Genomic DNA, 26,612 nt, shown 5'->3' with positions numbered 1-26,612 from the left:
TCCTCTAGGATTGCTCATGTGGACAAATGTGGTGATGGCCCCTTCCATCCTTTCTTGCCAGTGCTTCCTTTCACAGGGAAGCAGAGCGGGTGGTGGGCTGGTTGGTGCACACTAAGGCCTCACCTCAACGTGCAACCAACACGTAGCCGATGTGTATACCTGGGGGCCAGCCCCACCACTTGCTCCTGCCGTGTCCTGAAGACAGAGCTCAGACCTTTCCCAACAAAAAGGCCTGCTCGTGGCAGGTTAATCACATGGAGCTGACTGCCTCACAAGCTGTGCTCTCACCCACAGAAGCGGGGGGACGTGAGGAAGGTGCCTGGGGTTCAGCCCTTCAGCTGGAGGCCCTCACACAGGCATCGTTCTGCAGAGACGCCCCACTGGGAAGCAGGGCAGGATGGGGAGGCAGCACGCTCCAGACGGGTAATCCAGCTTGGATGGCAACAATTCAGTCATTTTTGTCATCCCATTCTGAGTGGGTTGAGAGCAGTTTAGAAACAAAAGCCTTTTATCCGTCTTTTTAAAACTTTGTAGATACTGTGTTACTACACTTTTTTTCTTTTCTTTTTTTAATCTTTTTAAACTAAAAATACAGACGGGCTTCTTTTGTTTGCCAGCAGAAAATATCAACAGAAACCACAGACTCCCATTGTTTTCTGCAGATTTGTAATTTTGTGAACCATTCCTTCCTCCCTGGAGCAGAGTTTCAGACCACTCAGCCCTGCAGTTTTTCTACGTCTCTTCTTGGTGCATTATCTCCTCTCCCCATCCAAAGCAGCCGTTTCTTCGAGACAACGTTGAGAATCTCCTAAATCAACGGACAGAATCCATTCCTGGTAAACCCCTCTTTGATCACACAGGACTTAACAGTGACTTGTAAATAGACCAGGCTGCATTTTCTCCCCTTCTGCCTCTTCATCCTCACTCTCTCCCAGTCAACCCCAAATGAAAACCCTCTGGGAAGCAGTGGGAAACAGGTAAACTCATGATTCTTGGCTGTGTATGTTGGGAAGGAAGGGTGAGTAGAGTATAGCACAAAGGCTCTCTCGTGGGTGCTGGTGAGTTAAAAATGAGCGTGTTTAAGTGTCATCGGTTCTGAAGGCCTGGCTTGCACAGCTTCTCCCTTGATGGCAGCACCCACTGATGACAGCGAGGGCAACACTTCACTGGGCTCGGAGGCTTTTCCTTTAACTCTGAATAATCTCTGCGTGCTGTTTACTGATACTCTGAGTGGGCGTTTGCTGCCAGTTTATCCATGATCCCATCTGGAGAGCGTGCCAAAAAGGTAGAGGAGTCAAAGGAAGAGGAGAGAGACAGAGCAAGGGGCCTGGAGAAACTGGCATCAACAAGGGCTTCAGGAAAAGGGTGACAGTTTAGTGTGACTGGCAGCTCTCCATATGAAGGGAAAGAGTTGCTTGGGTGTCCTCTCACATTTCATGGCTTTGCTGCTTCAGAGGAGGACTGTTTTCTTCTCATGTCTCTGTTCTCCTTTTAGTATCTCATCTAACTAAATACCTGAAAGTTGTTGAGAATATCCTCTGCCACTGAGGATCCGCTGAGCCCATAGTCCCCATAAGGGGAGGATTTCATTTTCAATTAGGTAAAATACTGACAGGAGTTCAAAAAGTTACAAACTAGTCACAAGTCAAATCAGACTGTGAATTGGAAGGCTCCTCATGGTTTGAGGAATCGAGTCCCAGAGCAGCTGTCTGAGCGGCCTAGCAGAGGCCAGGCCCTTACCTGCTTTAAGGTAATGCTCAGCAGGATTGTGGGAAGGGTTGTGTGACAGGCTAGAGGAATTCATAGAATGGGTGAATTTACTTCTGATGGTCACCAATGTTTAGGTCTCTAAGGGATGGAAGATTTTGCCACTCAAGTTAGCAGCGCCTCCTTGCCCTGCCTTGCTTTGAAGGCTGCTTCCCAGGACCACAGTCCCTGCTCTTTGCCAGTAGCACGCTATAACCGTTAACTCCTGCTCTCACTATTGGTCCTGACATTTGCCGCTGGGTTCTGGACAAGGCTATTTATTAATTTTCTGGTTTATAGTGTGGTTTATAGTGAATGGAAAGAGGCTTTTTGAGCTCACCCAGACCAGAAGTCCTGTAGGCCGAGGCACTGAGTCTCTGGCTGTGGGAACTCACTGTGCAGTCGGAGCAAGGTTCAAGGGTCTCTTCATGTGCAAGCCTCATTGAAAGGACGCATCTGACGTTTCTCTCTCCCCTTCACTTCTTTCCCCTTTACTACAGAGTTTAAAATGGCAGCCAGATGAACAAATTCAGTTCAGATCCTCCTCCCACTCTCCCTCCCCCTTCCCCAACGGCGCAACCTGGGACACCTTGCAGTCTCAAGCAGTGATGTTGGCACTGCTGCTGTGATTGCTCAGTCTCTCACTTCTCTGAACAACTTTTGCATTTTTTACTTTTTTTTTTTTTTAAAAAAAAACGTTGTTTCTGTGTTTTTAACATGGAGCCGGGTGCCAAAATCCGTTAACGTTGTGGGAAGGTGTTATCTTCTCCTAACAAACTACTCACTGCTTCCAGGGAAGAGCTAGCCCGTGGGCTCCGTGCTGCGTGGCTGAAGCAATTAGATAAAGATATTTCATTTAAACACACTATGGGCTATCCTAAAGAAGCCACTGCCTGTTTGTGGTTGTTCTGGAAGCTGACTATCAAAGCTTTCTTCCATATATTTGCATGTTCTGGTGCCCACATAAAGCCAGCTGCCGTTCCTATCGCCACAAATACCCATTTACAATTATGGGGCTCTAGGGAGCACAGTGATGGGTAGGGGGTGGGAAGCCAAACCTTTGAAATCTCTTTATTAAAGTGGACGTGGAATGAAAAAGCACAATAAGTAGGTGCTGTCTGGCGAGGCCTTCTGGCCTAACAAGGCCTAGCTAGGTGCTGGAGTTAGGGGGTTTCAAAGGTGGTGGAAAGACAGCTTGAATAAACTGGTGGCAGATAATGGGGTTCAGTGCTGAAAATTGCAATTCTGGCAGCCTGCTACTTGGGCTACGACTGGTATGGGGCTGGCCGCGCGTTTTAGTAACACCTGGCCTAAACATAAGTGGCATACCCCAACTTCTCCAATTAGGGGCATGAGACGGAAGCAATGCTTGGGAGCCTGCTTGTGCCTCGTGCTTCTGCACACGGCCATTTGGGCTGGGCAAACCAGGCTTATGGCTTCAGGAGGAGCTGGTGCCTCCAAAAAAACAAAACCAGCAACCTTCCCTCCCTTCCCCCCCCCCCACCCCAAAAAAAAAAAAAACAAACACAACCAACCAAAAAAACCCTGAAAAACAAAAACAAGTGGCCTTGGAAGAAGATGATCTGGGCTGGAGGAAAGACCCTGGAAGTGGGGCGTGTGCAGGGAGGCGAATGTCAGGAGATGCCCAGGGCCCTTGGGCAGTTGTGTCGCTGGCTTATCTCTAAACAGCTTGATGTCCCAGAGGAAGACAAAACCAAAACCACTTGACACGTACAGGTGAGAGAGAGCTGAATAATTTTACTTACTGTCACTGGTGGAAAAGAGTGTTCCTTTCAAAATTTTTTAAAACTTTTATTTTTTTTTTTTTTAGAAAAAGGAAAAAACTCTGCATGGTAGAGTGTATGGTATATAATTTCAAAACAGAACAAGTGATATGGAATGGATCATTTCCCACGCTATTTAAAGTTGAACCTAAAATCATCTGTAAATCAACACTCATTACCTTGTAAGACATAGGCAAACAACTTTTTTGTTTGTTTGGTACAGATTTCTTCTATCACTTCAGCCTGAATTTTCCAAGGGTTGGGGAGAAAAGGGGGGCAAATGCTGCCCGTTGTCCTAACCATAATTGTACTGACCAAGCTTTGTGCTTTTGAGATCTAGCATCGTATGGCTTTATATACGTTCCCTAAGCGAACAGTGCAACATCATCACCATCTTAAGTGTTTATTCCACATTCAAACTGTAACTGAACAGCACTCCCAAACCCTTTCCCGCCCCCAAAATGATGAAACCAAAAAGCAGAAAGTCTCCAGCAAGCAGATTTCCTCCCAGAAATCTGTGTAAACTGTAGCTCGGGGTTGGGTAGCAGCACAGAAGACAAAAGAGGTGACAGCATGATTCAATAGCGTCTCTAAAGACTACTGTAAGACTGTCATTCTTTAGTCTGTATCTTGCAATCACAATTTGTTTTCTTCCCTGCAATACTATAAAGCAACATAAAAAAAATAAAAATAAAAAAAAAAATCAAGACTCAAAAGCAAAACGCAGAAGCCTTTAAAGCTTCCACTTAGCTTTGAGTGGTCGCTCTTAGGAACAGATCTCTGCCATCAGAAGCAAATCTCGAATGTATACACATGATTTTGGTGGGGAGGGATGCAGCCAGGGGTGGAAGGACCTCTTAGCAAAGCCGCTGACAGTTTTGCTTTGTAGACCAGCCTGCTACACCACTGCCTAGGGCTGAATCAGACCAGGGGGCTGCTGTAGGCGCTGAGCACTCTGCAGGCTCTGGGCCCTTCTCCTCCGGGGCTGCCTGGGGACGGGAGACAGCAGGGAGCAGGAGCAACACGGGGATTGCAGCAGCCTGGGGAGTTGCACCGGGGCGGGAAGTGCACGCTTTTCTCGTTGCCCACCTCCCCCCCAATCCTGTTGGAATGTATCTGATCAGTAACTAGGCAAGTATTAGCAATAACTGTAAGCCAGCCCAATGGCCCTCCCCCTTAAAATGGAGGGAGAGCAACAGCATCAAGCGAATTCCCATTTGTCCTGACATGTTTCATACAACCTTTCCAGATCCTAGAGTATTCATACGCAGGCGTTTCTCATACTAGAATTTAAAGGAGTCAAAGCTGGTAAAGAAACTGGATGTTTCCTGGCCTAACCGAAGGAAATAATAAAACCGGTTAAAGTAAAAGCAAAAGAAAGTAAGCATTAGTGTGTTTACATCCTCTGGTATGTCCCACTTCTCTACGTTCTGCTCACAAGCCCTTTCCGTACTCTGAGCAAGCACTCCCGAACTTAGAGAGGTAAGGCTTCAGCTAAAATCTCGTGGTTGAGATTTTGTATTTGAATACCATAAATGTAAGTATCTGACTTCACTGGATCCGTGCGGGGCATGTTGAGGGCAAGGCTTGTTACTAAGTGAATCTGCACAAGAGAAGGTTGGACACGGGTGTAATCCCACCGCGTAACAACGATTGAGCAACGTCCGTAAGCATGGCGCTAGCATAGTGTGCACGCAGCATCGGGGAGCTCGGATGACGCTCTCTGGCTTTCTGGGTGTCCAGTCAGAGCCACGGAAGCTGCAAGAGGTTTTCCTGTAAAACTCCAGTATTGAAATGTCTAAAGGAACTGGACCTTTAACTTAAATGGGCACTGGTTTTAAGTTTTGCACAGTCAATTCTAGTTAAAAACCAAAACTTGAATAGCTGATGCCCCTGCTGTTGGAGCCTTAAGACACCTGTTATACAGCTGAGCCCTACTTTTTTTTTTTTTTTAATAAAACACTGTTTTAAGATACAGCACAATAAATGTGCTTATTACGCACTCTAACATAGAGCACAGAAATACAACACTACAGAGTGCAAGTCTAACCATCTCCACAGTGGGAAAAGTGCGAAGGTTAAAAATATGCATGTGGCTTAACACAAGATATTTTTAAAAAACATGACATGGAAATCTCATACTAATGCTTTCATCTTTATCACAAACACGACTGAAAACTTATGGTCAGTTGCTGATCCTTCTCTTGTAATAGTAGTGTAATCCTTTCAAAGGTAAAATGTTGGAAAGATCAGAGAATTAAAACAAACAAACAACAAAAAAAAAAAAACAAAAAAACAAGTGTCCAAAAATGATCCCGTTTACCACTTTTCCAGTAGTTATGTTTTTCAAGAAGTAAACATGTAAGGTCACCTTGATCTTCGCCATCAGTAACTGATACACGCTGACACCGCTAAGCCAACCACCTGGACCGAGATCAGGTCAGTGGCACGCACGCACACACACATGGATACACACACAAACACCCCACAGGAAAAAGTGCACTTTCAATTGCTGATACAAAAATAGATTGGCACATTCTTTTTGACACAGTGAAGATATCCTCTTTTAAAAGCTTTTTCACAACGTTAGGGAGTCCTTTTGTAAGTTGCAGCAGGTCTGTAGAAAAAGCACTATGAGAATGCACTCACGTGGGCTTCCAGGGTTTGTGTGATTGAGAGAGGGGTGGTAATGAAGGACGCCCTTCGTATTTCTGTATGACTGATGACAGGTAACTTTTATGTCGCTAGTCCCTGCAGCAGGGTCAGTTGCCACCCAGTTTCAGCACGTTAACCATGTACCAACATCTCAGTCTTTACCTGCTCTGAGAAAGTAACGATACATAAATTTGTCAAAGCTGAGAGTCTTACATCAACGCAGTGTTTCCTATCAGTCGCTGGAAAAACTGGTTTGGAAAGGGAGAGAGTGAAGTGTTAGGAGTCTGATTTTGCATTTCCAGTAGTAATTGCGGCTCAAGAGAGCCAAGTGGGAACAGTCCAGAGCCCCTTCCCAGGAGGGCAGCCAGTGCTAGGAGCTCTGGATCAAGCGTCTGTAGTGTGGCATCACTTCGTGCTCAGGAAGGTGAAGAGCAAACTCCAAGGCCACCAGCACTGGGAATTCAAAGGCGATCAGTTCTCGCCTGTTCAGCCGAAACTTCTCTTCCAGTTTCTGCAATAACCCGGAAAAAAAAGACTTTGTGAATGAGGATTTGACTTGCTAGTGCCTTCTTACAAATGACATCATTAAAAACATTTAAATAAGCATGCGTTGCTGTTGTTCAGCAAGACTTTTTACTTTTAACTGACCTAAATGTGCTGGGCAGCAGCTTATGACCATACAGTGTCACGTTGCTTCGTATTCCCCCTTCCCTTACTGATCAGCAGGTGATAAACTACTGGGATGAATCAGATGCATCCATTTTTTACTGGGGAAGTTGTTTACAAAGTTCAGCCAGACACGCTATTTTTGGCATGTTTGTCATTCCACTCATTCCATCTCTAGCAAATACATCTTCTAATGATCATAGTGATTACTGAAGCAGGAAGAGGAACACCTAGCTTCATGCAGTCACTTGTGTGATGGAATACATGCAACCTTGTACCTGCCTACAAAATTCCTGCTCTGCTTGAAATCACGGATTTTCTTTTCAGCATTAGGCTGTGTTATAAGGCCCTGTTAGGGCAATTATTTATGCTACAATTACATATATTTGATTGTAATACCTCAGAGGCAAAAGGTGTCATCTGCAACAACTGTAAGTAGAGTGTATATTAAAAATTACTATCCTCAAGGGAGACGAGATGGGTTCCATAGTTGACTTTCTGCTGTAACGTGCTAAACCTCCCATCTGTTCTGCTGTTTTCACTGGATTTGGAAGCTAGAAGAAGGCAGCCAGCTGTTCAGGGATATTCTCAATACCACCCACTCGTCCCCCCAACTTCTTAGGACCTCTGTGGCTTGCTGCATCTCTGCCCACTGGATCTAATGAAAAGCTCAATGCGACTTAAGGGTGAACCGATCTTTCACGATAGCATGAAGCCAGATCTTCCCACTCCCACTCAGTTTATTTTTATCTCGTTATTTGAAGGTCATGCTAACAAACTGACTGTCAGACGAGTTCTGTGACTGTGGCAGAAGGCTGCGAGTCCCGTTCTGCCCCCAGCCAAGTCCCATGCCTCTTGAACTGAGGTTGGTTGTACTCAGCTACCTCACTGATTTTCTGTAGCATTGAATCAGATTGGTATCCCAGTTCTTGCAAATAGACTATGGAATAACACACCCCTCTGTATCTTAACTCTTTCATATGGAGTGGCTAGAGACCAAACACCTTCCTCTACAAAAAACACATTGGGGTGAAGTGTCTAATGGAAGCCACATCCTCTTGGCCCAAATTTTTAACTTGATGAAAAAAATACAAAGAGGTAGTCAATCAGATGCCTTCTCAAGTTAGTATCTACATTTATCTCTCAAAGGAGAGTCTTTAGTGACACTCTTAAAAATACAATTAAAAGCAAAATGAATTTCCTGTAGGTTAACTTTTGACTTGTATTGACAGAATGGTGGTCAGATATATCTCAGACCTCACAATATCTGAGAGCAGGGTCTTCAATCACGTCAAACAAGTTTCTTAGTCCTCTGTTGTGACACTGATCTCTCCTACTTCCACACAAATGTAAAATAAAGGAATGTATTTAGCTAGCTGTAGAGCTGGCAACCTAGAGGAGAGCATGACGACTGATAAGCAGGCTTGTGTATAACACACACTGGCACTTAATGTAGAAGGAACACTGGAAACGTATGGATACCTACATCTATAAGATGTTTGACTTCGTGTTTTCTGAGGTCACTGCCAATTTTGGCTGCTAAAAGAACACAGGCTCCAGCACAAAGCTTTCTATTCTGCTTGTTCAGCTTCCCCTTCAGAGCGAGCTTCTCAAAGTAGACAAAGGCCATGGCTACCGTGGGCTCTTCAAAACCACATTCTTCTTGAGCAAGCTTGCGCATTTCTCTCTTCAAGCTGAATAAAGAGACCAGACAAGTATGCTGTGAACTGCGTGTTAAAGCATTTCTCATTTTACCATAAGAGTCATTATTTAAGAGATTCCTGCTTAGTCAAATGGAAAGGAAAAGGAAAAATGTAATTTACTGGGCAGGTGTCTTTATGCTCTGTTTTGGGGACACATTGCACCGCATGGTTTGACTTCATTCTTCCCCTTCTTGTTCCCCCCCAACAGGCAGTTGCATCGAAGTATAGAAGTAATTGTAAAGCTTTGACACTTTTAGTAAAAATATTTCATCAGAACTCTTAAGCTGCATACAAATTATTTAGTAACAACAGATTTGAGTGCTTGTGATCTATATGCAGCTTTGCAGTTGGTTATGGTTGGTCAAACCCAACCTTGCTATGTACCGCAGAGTTCTCTAGTTACAGAGCAACGAGAATCAGTATCCTGGCCGCTTCAGTCAAATGAAATCATCATTACTTCAGTGAAGCAGTATGTCTAGCCTGCTATGCTGGAAACTGTGATGAAATACTAAAACTTTGCTGTGAAACTGATCACTTGTTTTGCTTCTGGCCATGCTCTCTGGACAAGGCACAAAAATCAACATTTCTCCTTCCTCAGGCTCTTTTTAAACTAAGTGCCATATACTCGAGTCCTTTTTTTATATTTTTCTGGATCTTATAGTATAGTGCAAGCCCAGCTCACATCCTCATCCTCTCAGATGCTGAGTTTGACACCTCAGTGGTACGCGTTTGTACGTTCACCTATCTTGTTCACTCAGCCCGCTAATCAAAGCAACCATCTGACTTATTCTGCACCTCTGCAGGTCACTGCTCCTGGAAGATCAATCAGTGCTGTGAGTCTCTTCATGCACAACAGTGATGGCCCTGAAATGTGAGACAGCTGTATCACGTGGCCGCCATACCAAGCTTTGCAACGTACCTTCTTATTTTACTGAGGGTTAACTTGATGTGAGGGAACTTCTCCTTAAAGGTCTCATTCATGTCCTTCTTGAGATCTGATGGCTTCACATAGTCTATGACTGTGGTCTGTAACACACGGTCAAGAGAAAGTCATTCTTTTATTGTGTAACAAACAAGATCACTCAGTCCCTGAAAGCACAGAATACCAAACAAATGCCTAATGATTTCAGAGAGGGGAAAAATAAGTCTGAATTAATGTAACGATTTGTTTGTGACCGCTCCGTCAGAACGAGTGACCTGAAATCTGAGATGAGTGCTGAGCACAAACCCCCAACAACACATACCTCATTACTTCCAAATATTGCTGCAAATGAGTTTAAGCCCAATGTGGGTGGATAAAACCTAGCTGACAATCCTTGTTATGCCAAAACAAGTCATCACAATAATGCGATGACCAGATTTTGTGTGTGGTTCTGAAACATATTGCCAGTCTCAAACAGACTCCTCAAAGGATCTGCTGGTACAAATTCTTGACTACTGTGCTATACATTTGTGATAGAATAGGTAATCAGCCTAAATCGTGGATAAATCAGTAGAATGCAAGACAGTAATGCTGTCATAACTTACATATTAACCGGACAGAAGTACTGAGTTAGGACCACATCGGAAGTGCACAGTTTGTTTACTTTACACGGAGATTCCTATTCCTTTTTGTCACAACCTGAAGAATTTCCCTGGATAGCACAGGGCCCTCCTGGCCAGTCCTGCAATGCCACCACCACCAGCAGCTACGGGTGTGCAGCACTTCTCCCATTCCTTCAGTCTTCATTCATGCAGCACTTTGCCAAAATCCTCTGTCACCACTGAAATCAGTTGAACCAAGAGCTAAACCCTCATTTGAAGGATGTGCCAGTTCTCTTCCTGGCTCTGGCTGTTGTGCCCCTTGGACACAAGCAGAGAAGAGCCCTGGCTTGGGCAGCCAGCGGACAACCTGGTCCCTGGGCATCAGGATCCTGGCCAGCTTCAAGCACGGGCAGTGCATTCACCTCTGTGTACTGCATCCCCTTCCTAGATTTCCACATCCCAGCACACAGCAGGTGGGTGCAACCCATATGGATTATATATCCTGCATTCTCCTCCCAGTAAAATGATTATTCCCTTCTAATTTCTGTTTATGGTTAAACTATATCAGAGCAAAGGGCTGTTGACTCTAGATGAGCGAAGGAAAGAGACATACAAAACACTTGTCACGTTACGCCTTTGTAGAAGATGGAGCCTCACTGCATTATATCCTCATGGGAATCTAAATCAGCCAAAGTTTTTAAATAATAAAACATGGAAGGGCTGGGGAGGATAGTGTAATGGCTCCGGAGAGCAACTGGGCAACTCTTGTTATCTGATCATGTTCTTGGCTGGATCAGAAATGAGCACGAAGAGGAGCAAAAGGCAACTAACTTTTCCTGCACTTTGTTTAAGAGCGGTTGTACTGAAATAAAGGATATTTACAAGAATTTAAATGAAAGCAGAGCATGCTTCTTGCCTGAATAGCACACAACAGTATCTGAAGTAAACATGCTGATATGAAGAGGAAAAAACCAACTAGCCGCAGGGAGTCGTTACAGTCATATACACATTTTAAAATGAGGGCTATTCTGCTGTCTGCCTTGCAGTGTGAAAAGCATCATTTGTCCAGATAACTGCTTCTCCGTGACATCCTGGCAGGTAATTCTGCTGGGCACGTCAAGCCCAACAGTTGCCTGCTGTTAAGTATAAATGCTTGCAAGCCCCCTCTGACACAGTTACATGTCAAGCGCCAGTCCAAATTTTGCTCAATAAAGGGGATGATTTATTACAAAACTCTGTCCTATTAAGGAAAGTTGCCAGTTATAAGAAAACATCAGAAAGGAGAAGGCCACGTCAACCTTCTTCAGTGACCCTTGCTGCCCTGCACGTGTACGGATCAGCTACAGCACAGGTCTGGGAAGACACCAAAGCACTGCTAAGGTTAAAAATTCACATACTGTCTTGATGTTGAAGCAGGCAGATTGCTATCATGCCTGAAAAAAGAGAAGAGAGGAAAAGACAGGCAGGAGAAGCCTCACCCTACCTGGGGCAGAAGGGAAAGGCTTCAGCCGAATGTGTGGGTCTGCCTGTTTTCAGTCTTGCTGGAGGTGGAAGGAAGGGAGGATTTGGCTGAATGTACACGGAAGACTTTGCCTGGGTGTCTCAGAAAGTCGCTTGCGGGAGGCTCTGCTTGCAGCCTGCAGGGCTCAGACCTCAAAAGCTGAAGAACGAAAATCTTACCAATTTCTCTTTCTCCTCTCATTCCTTTCCCTGGGATTTTGGTTCCTGCTTGCCTACTCCTTGGTTTTGGGGGTTTGAGGTTTTTTGCGAGAGGATCATCAGCAAGTTGGGTGCTTCTGACGCTTACATGTATATGCTGGGAGTTCTTTGTGGTATTAAAAAGGATCCTCTTTCGTACTGCTGTAAGAGGACTACTGAAAAAAGCCATGTAGCATACTTTAGACCAGTGCTACTTGCTACTCAAAATACAAAAACATTGGTCCATGCCTCACTTATTTACAGAGTCAAGAGATGCTGAGCACACAAAGGTTACCCAAAGGTTAAATCCAAAGATGTTTTCAGTTACTATCAGCACTTTTTGGTTGTCTTGGGCAATCCTAGAAAGAGCAGGCTTGGTGCTACCATGCAAAGCTACACTATACCTTATTTCATGCCTCATTGCAAACTTAACTGCCCGTTGTTTGCTCTCTGTTACCACAGAGCTCCTTAGTTTTATCTTAATTATCTCCCACAAAGCCATCATGGCTTTTTTTTTTTTTTTTTTTGGCAGACTCGCACTCGGCTCCTTCCAGGTAATCATTTCCCCTTGCACAGAGGAGAACACAAAAAAAACATGACTCGAGCGTGCAGGACAGAAACCACCTTGCAGCAGAAAGCCCGTGGTGGAGGCAGGGCCTGAGCATCCTCCGCAGTCAGCTGAAGGGCTGCACGTTGATAATGCACTACGGCAGGGTTGGGTTGCTTTCACCTCCAGCACAAACGTGCCCGAGTGGCTCCGGAGTGGTCGGGTGAGCCCTGGGCTCCCGCGGCAGCCTCCTGGGTGCCTTACGTGCTGCTCTGCAGGGGTCTTTGGTTTTACCTGGGACTCCGCCGGCTAAGCCGAGGAGATCTGCCAGTACTCAGCTAAAATCTTTTTAGAAGATGTTCCTTTTTTTTTTTTTAATTTATTTAAAGCAAAGCATTCAGAGTCTTGAGAATAAGCAGACGGCTTAAAACAGAAAATGGTAATGAGGTACAGCTATTTTTAAACGCAGAGATTTGTCAATTTTGTCCTGGTGATAAGGATCTCCCCCCCTCCAACTCCGAATACTGCTGCTTCCTGCTAGACAACAGTCTCTACGATATAAATCACAATAATGAAATCCAGATGAAAGCTAGTGTGTGCTGTTTTTGATTCATGTAACAGGATAACAGCAGCATGTTTGAACACACTGGCTCTACGGCAGCTGTCTCGTCTTGTCAGTGCCATGCTGGAGAGCTCAACTAACTGCCCTTATTCTCAAGAAAAGGCATTGTGCAACTTCTTGTCTTTTTTCCCTTTTTTTTTTTTTTTGGTAGCTGCTGCAGAATCCTGACTTACCCCTGCGCAGCAGGAAGCCCCCTTCTCAGCTGGTGCCTGTAGGATAACTGTATTTGGGGCTCTGCTCACCAGAGGGGCAGCCCTCTTGCTGCCATGCTGTGTACCTGTGAAGCTAAGGAGAAATCCCACATGCCCAAGAATCGTCTGTCCGTCCGTCCTTTCCTGCTGGAGCTGCCCTCCTGCACCCCATGAGCGGCTCAGCACCGACCCTCTGCTGCTCCCTTTCCCATGGAGAAGGAAAGAGAATGGGCTGGTGGAAACCTCAGCGCATGTACAAGGCCAAAAGCACGGCCAGGGTGCCCCAGTGACCCACAAGGACCAGCTGGGATCTTACTGCTGAAATGGGAGTGCTCTGACCCCGAGTCATCGTTTGCCACCTTCTCTTCTGCTCAGCGTTTACTCTTCCTCTGCTTTAGGCAATTTTATTTCTCTTGGGCTGTCTGTGAGTTAGAAACAAACTCGCTGTGTCAAGGAAAAGACATCACTGTAAGCAGAGTTTTGTCTGTCTGGAATAGTTCTGGTATTGCCTGCGCTGGTCAACACCAATGCTCCAAATTTTAGGATGGCGTTTTAAATAATCCCCTAAAAGGAGCACGGCGTTTTCCCATCCAAATATGCTTAAATATATACAACGTTATTCCCCAGAAGGCAGGCATTTTGCACTTCCAGGGCTGTCAGCACGAGCAAGGCACTGGGAAGTACCCGACCGTCTCTCTAACACTAATCTCCAGTGTTTGTAACTTCTGTCATCCAGACCCGTCTGTCTTGTTTCTCACAGCTTATTTGCACAAAACACATTTCACTGCAGTATTCAGAAATGCTCCTTTGCGAGCTCTGTCCGTGTTCTCTGTATACAGATCTGTAAATGTATATTTTAGTTTGGCGATGGAGGTTGCACAAGACAAATGAAAGCTTTGATATATGGTAGCTGACAGATGCCTGGCCAACATGATGAATGCTCGGGCTGAAGCCTGTGCTCTGCACACTTTTTGCATGGCTGGCAGTTTTGAACTTGGAAGTTAGCTCGTGTGTTATTCACACGCGTTTTCTAGCAGCTGCTTTCTCATAGGAAAGCTGTATATATAGTTTCATAAATACAGGAGGAGGCAGGATGCCTGGAATGGTTGGAAAGACTGGCAAGATGAAATATTGTTGAAAATAAACCCTACTTTGGCACGTTACCAGTAAAAGATGACCTAGCCTTGGATGCCTCCATCTCCCTCTAAGAAGGGTAAAATCAGAATAAAATAGGTGAATAAAATGGAAGTTACACGATAGGTTCTCTTCAGCTGACTTTACTGCAGACCTCTGATCAATCTGCTTCATGGAGAGCAGACACGATAGGTTTAAGAGACCTTCAGTAGCACATTGGTAAGGTCTCAACCACATAACAGATGCGAAGAAGTCAACGACTCTGCCCTGCTTTAATGCATACCACACGTGATTAGCTACGTGGCTATAAGCTGTCAGTAACCCAATGTATATAGCGATGGCTTAAGGTGCACATATATGGGAAATCCTGCTGGAGCAGAGGCTTGAAACAGTGATGGAAAATGGGAGTGATTTCTTTATTATAACAACTTTTTAAAAAAGAAAAAGGACAACTAAAAGATGTCTCATTGTTAGAAAGGTACTGACATTCACGGAACATAGACTGAAATATTTAGCATTTCACAAAGCAAATCATCTCAAAGCTGCCCCTTTGAATTAAGGTACGTGGAATGATGCCAGTTTATTTTATACAGTTAACACACTGAAAGCATTCTCAATTAATACAGCGTGTCATTGCTTCAAAATACATATTTATTGGAGCCTCAGCCAAATATAGCATCAAATCCATAGAGCACTGGCTTTAAATATGAATATATACCACCGCTGTGATCCTGTGCTCCCTGAGACTTTTGGGTACGAGGCCAGCAGCTGATAAAAAAGCAATCTGGAGATGCTTCTTAATTTCCAACTACGGAAGCAGCTCGAAGACTACAGTGATGACATCAAAGGCCGCTTGCTGTAGTGGAGTACTTCTGACCTTGGTGCTCCTTGTGAAAGACAGTAAGGGGGGAGCGAGAAAGCAAATGTGCTATATCATCATGCAGGGCTTTTGTTAGACTGAACGGATGGAGCAGCACGCAGTTCTAATTTTAAAATCACATTGGAAGACTAATATTTAATAATGCAGCTTGGCTGTGCTTGACACGAGTGCTGTACTTGGCAAACGCAGGCTGATGGTCAGCCTGCTGTAAGAGCCCTTCAGTCTTCTGCAACATGCTTTTTTATTAGCAGCGTATAGATGTCAGTTTGTTTTGATATAATTAAAGCAATACACTGAAACTGTCGTTAAGGACCAAAAACCAATTTCCAAGGGTATCCCTTGGGCATGGATATATGGATATTGCAGGGATGTTATTACACAAGGGTCACTCAAAGTCAAGATGCTACTGATCGAGGCTTTTCTTCCCTTTCTGCAAGTTCTGGCAGCAGATAGCAGCCAGCTGAACACGCTCTTGTGTTTTTGTGTCACCAACAAAACCCAGAGCTGTGGGGGTCGTCCTCATGCATGCTGCAGAGGGAGTTTTCTCCTCCTGTTTGTTTCTGCTTGCAGGAATGCAGGGAGACAGTGAAGATGCTGGCTGCACACTGGTTGACGTGAAATGCGAGCACAGAAGTTACTGCTCTGCCTGGTAGCTGGTGGAAGTTCCTATTCTGGGGAGATTTAAGAATCTGCAAGAATTCCTGTTTTAGCAGTATCAGCCAGGAAGACATCTGTTAACCATGACATGATGTTTTTTCCCTCCCTCTGCCTCCTCCAGCATGAATTCTTCTACCTCTTATTGTTTATATTGTATCAGAGATTGTAGGCTCTCCTACAAAGACAACGTAAAGTGAAACAATTTCTCTGGGGTACACCAGAATTTGAATACAACGAATGCAATTAATGGAAGTGGTGGAGTTTGTGCTGGAAACAAAAAATAGGCTGCCTTTTCAGATTTGTTCCCTATCAGGCTGTTTGTGGGTATTACTTTTAGAAATGCTACAGGGAAGTGCGTATCCTTTAAAGCTAGGAACTTCACTGCAAAAAAAAAAAAAGACCAAAGCAAAAGCACTTCTTCCCCACAGCTATCTTCAAAGAGGAAGCTCTGCTTTTCCTTGAAAACAAGGACTTGCAGTTCAAAATGCTCTGCAAGTCAGGACTAATTCAGCTCGGGAAAATTATAAGCCCATAAAGTCAATGTAAGTGATAATAACCTTGGGCTCCACAAAAAAAGGAGGAAACTGCCTCTCTCATAGGCTCGAGTGCAAACCGCACTCATGTCAGAGTAAAATCCAAGCAGGGCCACACATTTTATCCGTCTTGCACCTTCGAATAAAGCCTGCAATGTTTAGTGAAGCAGAATTCACGCAGACCTCAAGAGCATTTTACCGGAGGAGCAATCCTGGCCCGCAGAGCACACGTTGGGTGTCGCATTTGTGCATTTAACTCTGTTCTGCAGCCGGCAGTGCCCTGCAGACCTGCTGCAGCTCAGCATCTAGCCTCGCTCTTCTAAAACACCATTTGTTCAGATTCTTGTCACACACCTTACCCCCTTAATTGCTCTGACATCCACAAGGAGGGGTAAAAAAGCCTACAGGCTTGCAGCTGCCAAACATTAATGCTAAATGCTGGCCAAGTAAGGAAACTTTAATTACAAACTGCAGCTCTCCACGCACGGTGCTCACATTGGAGATGCTCTCGGCTGCTCCGGCACCCCTGGGAGGCAGTAACTGAAGCTGTATTCCACTCGGGACCGCAGGTTGCTTTGAATCAGTGTGTACAGTAGGTCGACAATGCTGCGGTCGTTTTGCAGGAGTCTGCTAACGCTAAGATGGCTGTGCACCGTCAGGAAAAGCAACGCAGGTTTCTCGCTGACCTCAGACTGCAATTTGCTTTAATTGCAGCATATGCTGGTTTTTGTATTTGGGGAGGAAAATGCCTTGAAATTACAGACTATTATGCTTCTGTTCACACTGATGGGAACTGCAGGGAGGGGGAACTCCAGCTGAGTCTAGGAAGACGGATGCAAGTGAATTCTTCTGCGTAGGCAGTATGGCCCTCTATCAACCAGCTCAATGCATAAGCCCTCCTTACTCGCAGCCCAAATTGCAAAACCCTGTTTAAACCTGCAAGATCCCGGGACGCTCTGGCACGACCTTTCCTCCCTTCTCTCGGCTGAAGGAAGCACCAGCCGCTTGTGAAATCCCTCAGCCGAGCGCTGAAGAACAAACACCCACTCCTTGGTTCCCTGTCAAGCTGTGCAGCTCCTGTGTTGCGTCACGGCGAAATCTTGGACCTTGGACAAGAGAGCTCTTGGCACACGCCAGCTATTCCCACCACCAAACGGAACACAGCACTTAATTTCCTTCGGTCCTTTCTCAGATTAGTGCCTTCTTTCCGAGAAGGAGCAAACAATGCCATTGATTTTAATGATTAGCCTTCAAGTCCATTTTTCGCCTTGAATGTATCTAGTCATACCTCTATCACAGGGGAAAGCCCAGGCAGCTTACTGCAATAAAAGCACAAATGGGGGCCTCAAAATGTTGTGGTTAACCAGTGTACAGAAAAGGAGGGCAGCACACACCCGCTCCTGGGCAGAAAGCTCCCCTGCAGGAAGCTCTCCTGGCTCTCTCATTTTGACTCACCTGACCACATCCACCTCAACGTCAAGCATCAATGACTTTGGGTGATGTTAGAGGACTCAGACTGTTTGGAGCATACTTACAGCCTGAAGAAGGTTGGAGACACAACCACGATTGCTAGAACTATGTTCATTTTGGATGCCAGTTAACAACGAGTTTCTGTTTGAAGGAAGACAGCTCCTTGTCCATGACAATAACCGTATCAAAACCTAACAAGTATTTTCCTACCCAGACGTGGCTGCCATAAAGGGTTGACACTTTGTGGGTTGCCAGCCAAAAATAACTTGCCAATCCTAAAAGTAAAACTGGCTGAAAGTAAGCAGAGGACATACTAAAACTTTTCACTTGAAAATTTAACCCAAACACAGCCTCAGAGCTCAATTAAGCCTTTCTATGCAACAGGCAGAGCACTCTTGCCAACAAGGAGATCGGCTTCAATTTAAGTGACACAAGTAAAATACATTTCTGTTGAAGAAGGAACACCTAGGAATACTATTATCAAATAAAGACCAGGCTGGGGGGCAGAGGAGAACCTGCAACGACTGTACCTTTATATACATTAGTAGTTTCCTAAGTAGTATCTCTGCTCCAAGTTAAGTGGGGACGTGGATGACACTTCAGACTTCAAATCCTATCCTATTTATATATAGAAAAGAGTGAGTAATAGTAAGTCACCACTTTGAAAAAAAGAAAAGAATTAGCTTTCCACCACGGTATACTACTGCTTTGGATGTCTAATGCAGATAGATATGTGCGCACACACATACAACTGCACTGCGTCTTGCTACATTTCTGCCAAAATAGCACACCAAATCCTACGGGCTTGGTGCAACTGCAAAAAGGCTACAGAAGTCTCTCACCAGAGTAAATACTGAGTTAGAGCTGAGATCAAGGAACTGTTATGAGTCTGTTGCATTACAGCTTTGGATATGGCAAAAAACATACAGGTTCTGCTCATAATTGCTGCAATTAAAGGAAGGACTATCCCATGATGAAATAAATATCTGGGAAACAAAGGCTCTACGAGACACCGAGGTTCTACTCCAATGAGTAGACGATAAGTATCAAAACAAAATACAGTTTCATGACTTCAGAAAAACCCTAATGGGCATTCTCCTATTTTGTAATAGATGCCAATTAGAGGAAGTATAAATTTTCCTCTGAACGAGAGAGAATGAGTGCATTGTTCAAACAAGCCTTTCATCTAAAATATTTATGAAATACAGCAGTAATAAAAGCACTTACTTTTGTAATACCTCCACAAGTTTGTTTTTACATGTCCCAGTAAGTAACTGTCATTTAGAACAAAGCATTCCAAACATCTGTTATTAGTAGATTAAAAATAATAATAATCTTCTTAAAATGCAGCCAAATGCAACCTCAACTTTCTAAATATTGTTACTAACATTTATCTGTGCTACACCTAGTTTTGAGTATCACTTACCATATACGAAGGAAATATTAAAACCCGCTTATGTTTGCCACACGGCCACTGGGGATCATCTAAAAGATTGGGGTCATATTCAACATAGTCTCCCAGGTCACTGCCTATAAAACAATGGTAAAAATAACATTTCTTAATTACATCAAGAAATCTGTAAACGTTAAGTGGCAAACAAGTTCAGTGGTAATGCACAAAATGATCTTTGTGCCGGCTGTTTGAAAAGAGTCCATTTTGTATATGTCACTCTAGGTACTTCAGTAATAGTAGAACTTGCGAAGACACAGAGGACCTAAAGCTTATGAATTACCTGGTAAATAAGAACTTAGGGCTTAGAGAAGTGCACAATTCTGTGAAACCCCAAAATGAAGCCACAGTCCAAAAGTCTGCCAAACAAATGTGGTCCCACATACCCTGCCATGTTCAGGTGAGAGGAAAGTGAGTGGGGAAGTTTTGTTGACTTTTATTCCCAGAAACAAGCTCTCATCTGTTTATGCAGATGTTTTGATTTGTTTCATTTAACACGCCAAAGTATCTTAAGCATATAGTGTTTTGGCGTATGTTTTGTGCCCAGTTTTGTAAACACGGCCCCTTCCAGCCTAATAAAGGTCATGAGTACGATTTACACCTTCAGCTTATGACTATCGTGTTGCCATTGTGTATTTTTCACAGCAAACAGCAGTCATGATGAGCCTTATGTGGGAGGAACAAACAATGCCAGTTACACAAGGAGGCATACTGAGCGGGATCAGCGGCTGGCAATATGACAAGGGACCGGCGCTTGTGTTTACTCAACTTTCCATGATCTGTAAGCCAGCCTTACTGAACAAACAGGGAACAAGCATGGAAAAGGGCACTCCAAGCTCTGTGTTACCTACTGCGTAAGACTATATTTTGCTTAATTGAAGCACAAAAGGGGTTAAAACATGGCGTGTCTCCACCAAAAAGTCTTCATAATTGGACGCCTACCTGTGCAATTTGCTCTAGGGAACCTGCTTTGGCAGGGGGGTTGGACCTGATGGTCTCCTGAGGTCCCTTCCAACCCCTGCAATTCTGTGATTCTGTGATAATAGTCACCTATTGCCAGGGTATGCAAGGCTATTAAAACACGCTTCTTGGTAAGTTACCTGCATCAATGCTCCCCTGGGTGCTGTTAGCTCTTGCCAGAGAAAGGCTACGATGGCTTGCATTGCGAAATTGGGAGAAGGATGAGGTGGAGTCTATTGTGTTCCTCCGAGTTCCCAGAGCGTTGGTTGGAAATAGGAACTGTGTGTATGAAACGGTCTAAAAAGAAAGTCAGAATGGACAGAGAGTTACTATCAGCCCAGCTCAGCTGCAGCAGGATCCCTTTGGGGCATCCCAGTTTGAAGCAGGGGAAACCAAATTAGCAGGGGATTTTCTGGATTTCATAGTTAGGCACAGATGAATAAACACTAGTCACCTACATTTGCTTCAGTGTAGTCACTTTATCCACACAAAAAAGCTTTTGCAAATGCATTAATTCTTCAGCAAAACAAAACTACAAACACACACGCGAGCTCTAATACACGGGATTTGCAAAATCCTACTCAAGGGTCAGATTTAAAAATACGTCAGGTTTTTCAGTGGGCCTTCCCTGTAGCAGATTTCAGCTGTTTCTTTACTGAAATGGCATTCTTGTGTATGGGTCCCTCATCACAGATCAGCCACAGGCAAATCACCTGAACACCACTTAACTTAAGCACTTTCTGTGGTATTTTTGTCCTTTAGGATTTGATCTGGCAAAGTCTTGTTGGTGTCTTAAGTTAATGGTAATGGTTATGGGAGATCATTCACTACCTGCCAGCATGGACTCAGTGTGAATGAATAACGTGACAAAATTATTTTCAGAATGAACCAATTCTCTGTTTGCATGCTTGGCCAGAAATAGACTACGTCTTGCTTCTCCTAGGTTTATTTTCCAAAAATAACAGTATTATGAAGAAAAAAATGAGTCTCAGGCTCCAGACTGGTTTATGAGCAGGTCAGAACAGGTATCAAATAAAACACATGAGCTTTAATTTATTTATAAGCAGACAGGTTGTCCTAAAGAATTTACAGTCTGGGGTCTGGACTGTCACTTGATTAGGTGAGCACACTGTGTGCAGCAGCACTGACCTTTATTTAAGCCTTTAAATCCAGAAATGACAGCAGACTGGATAAATGGAATGACAAAATGTAAATCAGGTTTTCAGAAAAAAAAAATGTTTTCATATGTGATTAAAATAATCTCTTCTCTACAGATTTGTTTAAAATGGATCGCTTTCCCCAAAAAATCATAATTGCTTATTCCATTTCAAATGAATGCGCTCTTGGATTTTGACATGCTCCTCAGGTTCATACTAATGTCCTCTTGCTCTTTTGGACAAATGCAATGGTAAGTGAGATTTATTTTATTAAATAAATTTGAAAGCAAGCAGAATTACAGCTTACAACTATCACCAGAAATTATTTTTGCCTCTGACAATACACTCTGTGCTGATACCTCCTGCTAGAGCCAGGGGAACACCGATTTAGTAATGCTCCACAGACTCAGATGTTGCCGGAGGCAGATTTCTTCAAGGAAACTGAGTTGTTTGCATTGACAGCTAGGATGGTCCCCTTGAATTTCTGCTCATCTTCTTTACAGCTCATACATACTGTGCTTTAACTATTGTATTATGCTGAATATTGTAATTTATTCAAATATTTGTGCTTGTTACCAGTTATGCCATATTTTTCCCTAACTACAGAGAATCTAACGGCGTAGGAAGTGAAGCATCCCCACCTTCCCATCTGCTCCGAGCTCCACACCTTCAAGACCAATGATCTCTTTTAGACACACTCCAGTAGAATGGCACTGGCGTCCACCATCCAACTTCATATCCCTGGGGAACAGAAACCAGAGCAGAGACAGCTCTTCATAAGCACATCTTATTTACTTTCCACCACACAACGGAAGCAGCATTAATCCTAAATCTAGCAGTGCAAAGCACAGACGAGACAACCTTTCCTACGGACAGGACTGTGTTGTCTAAAATACATTATAGCTACTGGTTACAGCAAAAAGCCCACTTTGTTCCTGGTTGTGCCTCGTATTCCACCTATGGTGCAAAACTTGGTTCCTCATCACTGAGGGCACCTGACAGAGCTCGGCACTGGGAGGGACCTGGGAGTTGTGTAAGCTTCGGGTGAGATCCAATAATCCAGCATATCTAATAAACTGATGCTCTTAAAATACGTGCCCAAGTGCCTCCATGCTGTCATGCAGAGAATGAATTGCCCATGAAAGCCTCTGGGAGGAATTTCTGCACCTCCAAGACCAGGAGGGTGTCCAAAGCTCAGTGAACTGGCTCCTGGAGGCCTTCAGGAGAAATCCAGCTCTCCCTCTCACTTCAGGATAGAAACTTGGGCCTTCGGAGGACTGATCCATTCATCATTTTACACGTACAGGTAAACGACGTGCCTGAGACAATCAGTCTGTATCCCATGCTTTAGCATCACGAATGTGAGTGAAGATAAAAGAGATGATGAGCAAATTTGTGCTCCACAAATGGCTACTGTATGCAACTCCAGAATATTTATCCTGTGGTGTTTTCCCAGCTCATTTCTGCTAAGGTCCAAGTACATGCTTAAAAACCTGTGGGAGAGATGCTGACATGAGGCTTGGAGAAGCCCTGCAGGTTCTTCACCTGACTGCTGGACTGGGCTAGTTCCTGCTTTCTCTTTGCAAACCCTGTTTCCTTGTCTTCACTTCAAATCTTGTCACTCATTTTATTTCTCTGAAAACTGGCAATCACTGAGTTCCCAATAAATTGTGTACCTTGCTCCTAGAAAAATCCAACACATCTATCTGCTGGAAAACATACCTCTATGGCAAACAAAAACACTGTATCAAGGTTTTCATCCAAAGCCCTCTTGATTTCTTGACTGGGGTTCACTTTGCACAGTGTCATATCATCATTCTGTTTCCTGATATTATATTACTAAGAAGCTGCACAAATAATTAGGTAAAAATAACCTTCTGTCAGAGGCATCGGATTAGCCTCCCCATTCTTGCACACAACATGCTTAAAGGAACTATTTCTTCTAGAGATAAATACTAAACAGTAACCATTTCAGTAGGTCTTATCTAAGAAATGAACACACGACTTGAGGAAGCCCCCAAATCAAAACAAAAATCTGAATTATCTTTAGCAATAGCAGGATAATTTAGTTCACTTCCTCAAGGACAGGGGAAGATATAATGCCATTACAGCTTTGAAAACAAGTCACGGAGACACTTCTCCATGCAATTAACAGAGAAGGCTAGATAGCTTTGTTAATTCATTCAACGAAAATCTGGCATCGTTTAAAGAGTCAGCTCAGCAGCTTTTCAAAACTAGAGTGGCTCTGGGGACGTAGAAGAAATCAGTTCTTTGGGAGCAGAGATCAGAGTCAGCTCCAAGTGTAAACATGCACGGGAATGATTCCTGCCCATTAGCTGGAGATTGATCAAGACTAATCCCCCAATTTTGCCCATCTTTCTTCTGTTTTTAAAAGAAACCTCTACCTTCAGGGCCCCGTAAGCAACACTGCAGCTATTCTCCCTCATTCTAAGTGTTTTGCAAAGGCTACTTAGAAGTCCTCTCTTCCTTTACGTATGTCCTTATATTTGTAGGTAGTATATATTGCTTGTGTTGTAAAACAGTAATAAAACATTACTGTTTGGGGAGAAACTTGTCCATAAAACTGAGAATTTAACTCACTCTCTTGAGGAAAATCAGTACAAACCAACACACAGTTTCTTATCAATGTTCAAATGAAAAGGATCATCCCAGCTTATACACATCCTCTCCCCGCTGATAGAAGACATTGTTAAACACTTGATATGAGATTCCTAGGTGAGTGTAGCTTATCCTTTTTGAGTTCCTTGTCACTAAGACCAACAGCAAGCTAGTCAATTTTTTGCAGGGAGAGCACTGATTTTTCATCCCACTCCTACTACAGCAAAGTTCACGAATGCCTCAGCAAAGCTCATGCTGGATACCTGTGATTGAGCCAGCTAAATAAAATAATAATAAATCCTTTCTGGATTGTAAATTAAGGCAGGTTAAGTTTTCTCTTGCGGGGAACTGCTGGTAACAACAACCTACAGAGCTCTGTCCCAGGGATGCTGGGGCAGCTTCCCCACCTGGGACAAGCCCAGGGGCTGCGACCCTGCTTCTGGAGGAGCCCCAGCACAGCTTCTTCCTCACCAAACCCCCAAAATCCCCAAACCAGCTAGGAAACAGTGGGATATGCCTCACATTTGCTCTCTGCAATGGGGAACGGTTGGGACAGTTGTTTTGGGACAGCCAACACGTTAAGCACAGCAAACCACTGCCACCAAGTTCTTGAGGATACGAGCCCTTGTGCGGCACCATGGTCAACAGGCCCTACACACGTGTAGGATAGGAACTTGAAAGAAAATCAAGCTTTCCCTGTGTTTAAGTTATTTACATTACCAATGGCACCGAGGAACTGCACAAACCAATATGCAGTAGTAAAAGCTGTTTACAAAATTCAGAGCAGGAAAGATGGCCCTTGCCAAATAGGCTTTTAAGTGAAGAGAACTTCCTTCCTCCTCCTCCTCGTTTTTGATTTTCCTGTGTTTTGTTTTCCGAAAGTGCTTTTTAACAAAATTTTCCAGCAATTCCAGCAGACACTGAAAAGCTAAAATAAATCACAGGAATGTAATTTTGCTACCTTTGCTTTATTTGAACAGGGAAAGCTTAAGGAAATCACAAGATCAGGATGCCATTTCTGCAGGAGGCAAAAAACTTGACCCCAGTTTTTGATAACATTAGGGGAGTTACTCTGATTTACATAAATGTCCACGCTCTATTTGTGCATACCATTTCCAGAAAGCGTGCTGCTGAGTGGTGTTGGAAACTACACTCAGAACTGAGGGAGAAAAAGAAAGTTAGTTTCTCCACCTCATACACTTCGCAGATTTTCCTGGAACGGTACCGGGTGACTTGTGAATCCAAAGTTGTTGTGGGATGGTGGAAAGTTTTACCGAACAGGTAAATAAGAATCAAAACAGGAATTCTCAGCCTGTGTATCAGGCAAGGATTAACAGAACGTAAACTGAATATAAACTGTACTATATATATAACTGAATATAAACTGTATTACCTGCTCTTTCATGAATATAACATCTCTTTAATGAGCCAGACACTGTGCTTTGACGTGATCTATAAAGACCCATGCAAGAGTCCTGCTGGGCGCTTGCTCTTTAAATGACAGCAACAGTTGAACACTTTGACTCGTGAATAATTTAGGAGTCCATTAAATATTAAACAGATTTCTAGATGCATGAAAAAGCCTTCTACTTATGGCAAAAGGAATCTGATACGTGTTATTTAGAGATGCAACCTTTTTGTGTTTGTATTTTATGCTTAGTGATTCCTGACTGCCCAGATTTATTCCAAAAACAAAGGCGGTTCATGAGATGTCAAAAAAAAATACTGCTCTTATCCCTCACTGCAAATAACTTCTACTTATCGTCTCTGTTTTTAGGGATGAGGACAATGACAACTTTGGAAAAGATGTGCTGCCAGCCAGTTCTACAGCAGAGCTCCTACTGACTGAGACTGCTGGCTTTAATTGACTGAGAGTTTTCAGATCCTAATTGCCATTAGTGTTGCTAGAACAACATCTCAAGCTGCAATTTACTGGGAAAGGAGGTGGAGAAGCTCGTGGAAAGATTGCTGTAATGGGCCAGCATCCTTTTAATCTCTCCAGACATATTCAGGTGTCAGCGTGTCAGCTCGTCTTGATGTTTTGCCCAACACGGAATAAAAGTTCAAACCTTAAGCCTATTAGCTTTTGGGATTTATCACTTAATTTCAATCTAAGGGAACAGGAAACCTCATAAAAATGAGCTAATGGTGGATCTATAAAATTCACCTGTGAGATGATTAGTTTAAAAACGTCATGCTGTGTAGGAAAAAAAAAAACAGATTTCTGTGTCTTTCTGTAAAGCTAATATGCACTTGGTTTTGTTCAATTTGGGATAAGCAAGGAAAATGGGCAACAGTGAAGGAAAGCAAGGATATTTCAGCTTCCCTATCATATGCTAATAATAGATAGTTACTGTTTCCCAAATCTACAGACTGATAAACATTCAGGAAATACACTAGAGATTGACAACTTGATCAAACTGTCTCACATACAAAAATCGGGTAGGGGAAGAACAGCAAGAAATCTGGTACCAAATCTGAAGGATATAACAGAGTAACCTGCTTTGCTATGCACTTATCTCTACCATACTTATGGCAATTTAGAAGCTCTCATTTCTCCTGCAAATATTCCCGTTTCCTACACTGGCTGCAGGGGTGCAGTGTGTGAGACAAACT

General features: G+C 43.7%; 1 protein-coding gene across 1 annotated transcript in view; it reads right to left on the bottom strand.

The window, feature by feature from the left end:
* Window positions 1–3,491: 3,491 nt before the first annotated feature.
* Window positions 3,492–26,612, bottom strand: part of CABLES1 (Cdk5 and Abl enzyme substrate 1) — a 68,409-nt gene continuing 45,288 nt past the window's right edge. The window contains exons 5-10 of the mRNA XM_035564082.2: window positions 22,019–22,118; window positions 20,361–20,517; window positions 19,237–19,340; window positions 9,474–9,580; window positions 8,338–8,545; window positions 3,492–6,696 (exon numbers count right to left, since the gene is read on the bottom strand). Coding sequence (XP_035419975.1) covers window positions 6,556–6,696; window positions 8,338–8,545; window positions 9,474–9,580; window positions 19,237–19,340; window positions 20,361–20,517; window positions 22,019–22,118 — 817 coding nt within the window. The 3' untranslated portion in view covers window positions 3,492–6,555. The remainder of the gene's footprint in view (window positions 6,697–8,337; window positions 8,546–9,473; window positions 9,581–19,236; window positions 19,341–20,360; window positions 20,518–22,018; window positions 22,119–26,612) is intronic.

This window comes from Cygnus atratus, chromosome 2 (genome assembly GCF_013377495.2).
Source record: "Cygnus atratus isolate AKBS03 ecotype Queensland, Australia chromosome 2, CAtr_DNAZoo_HiC_assembly, whole genome shotgun sequence".
Lineage (NCBI taxonomy): Eukaryota > Metazoa > Chordata > Aves > Anseriformes > Anatidae > Cygnus > Cygnus atratus.
The sequence above is the reverse complement of the archived record's forward strand: the minus strand, read 5'-3'. Positions and strand labels throughout refer to the sequence as shown.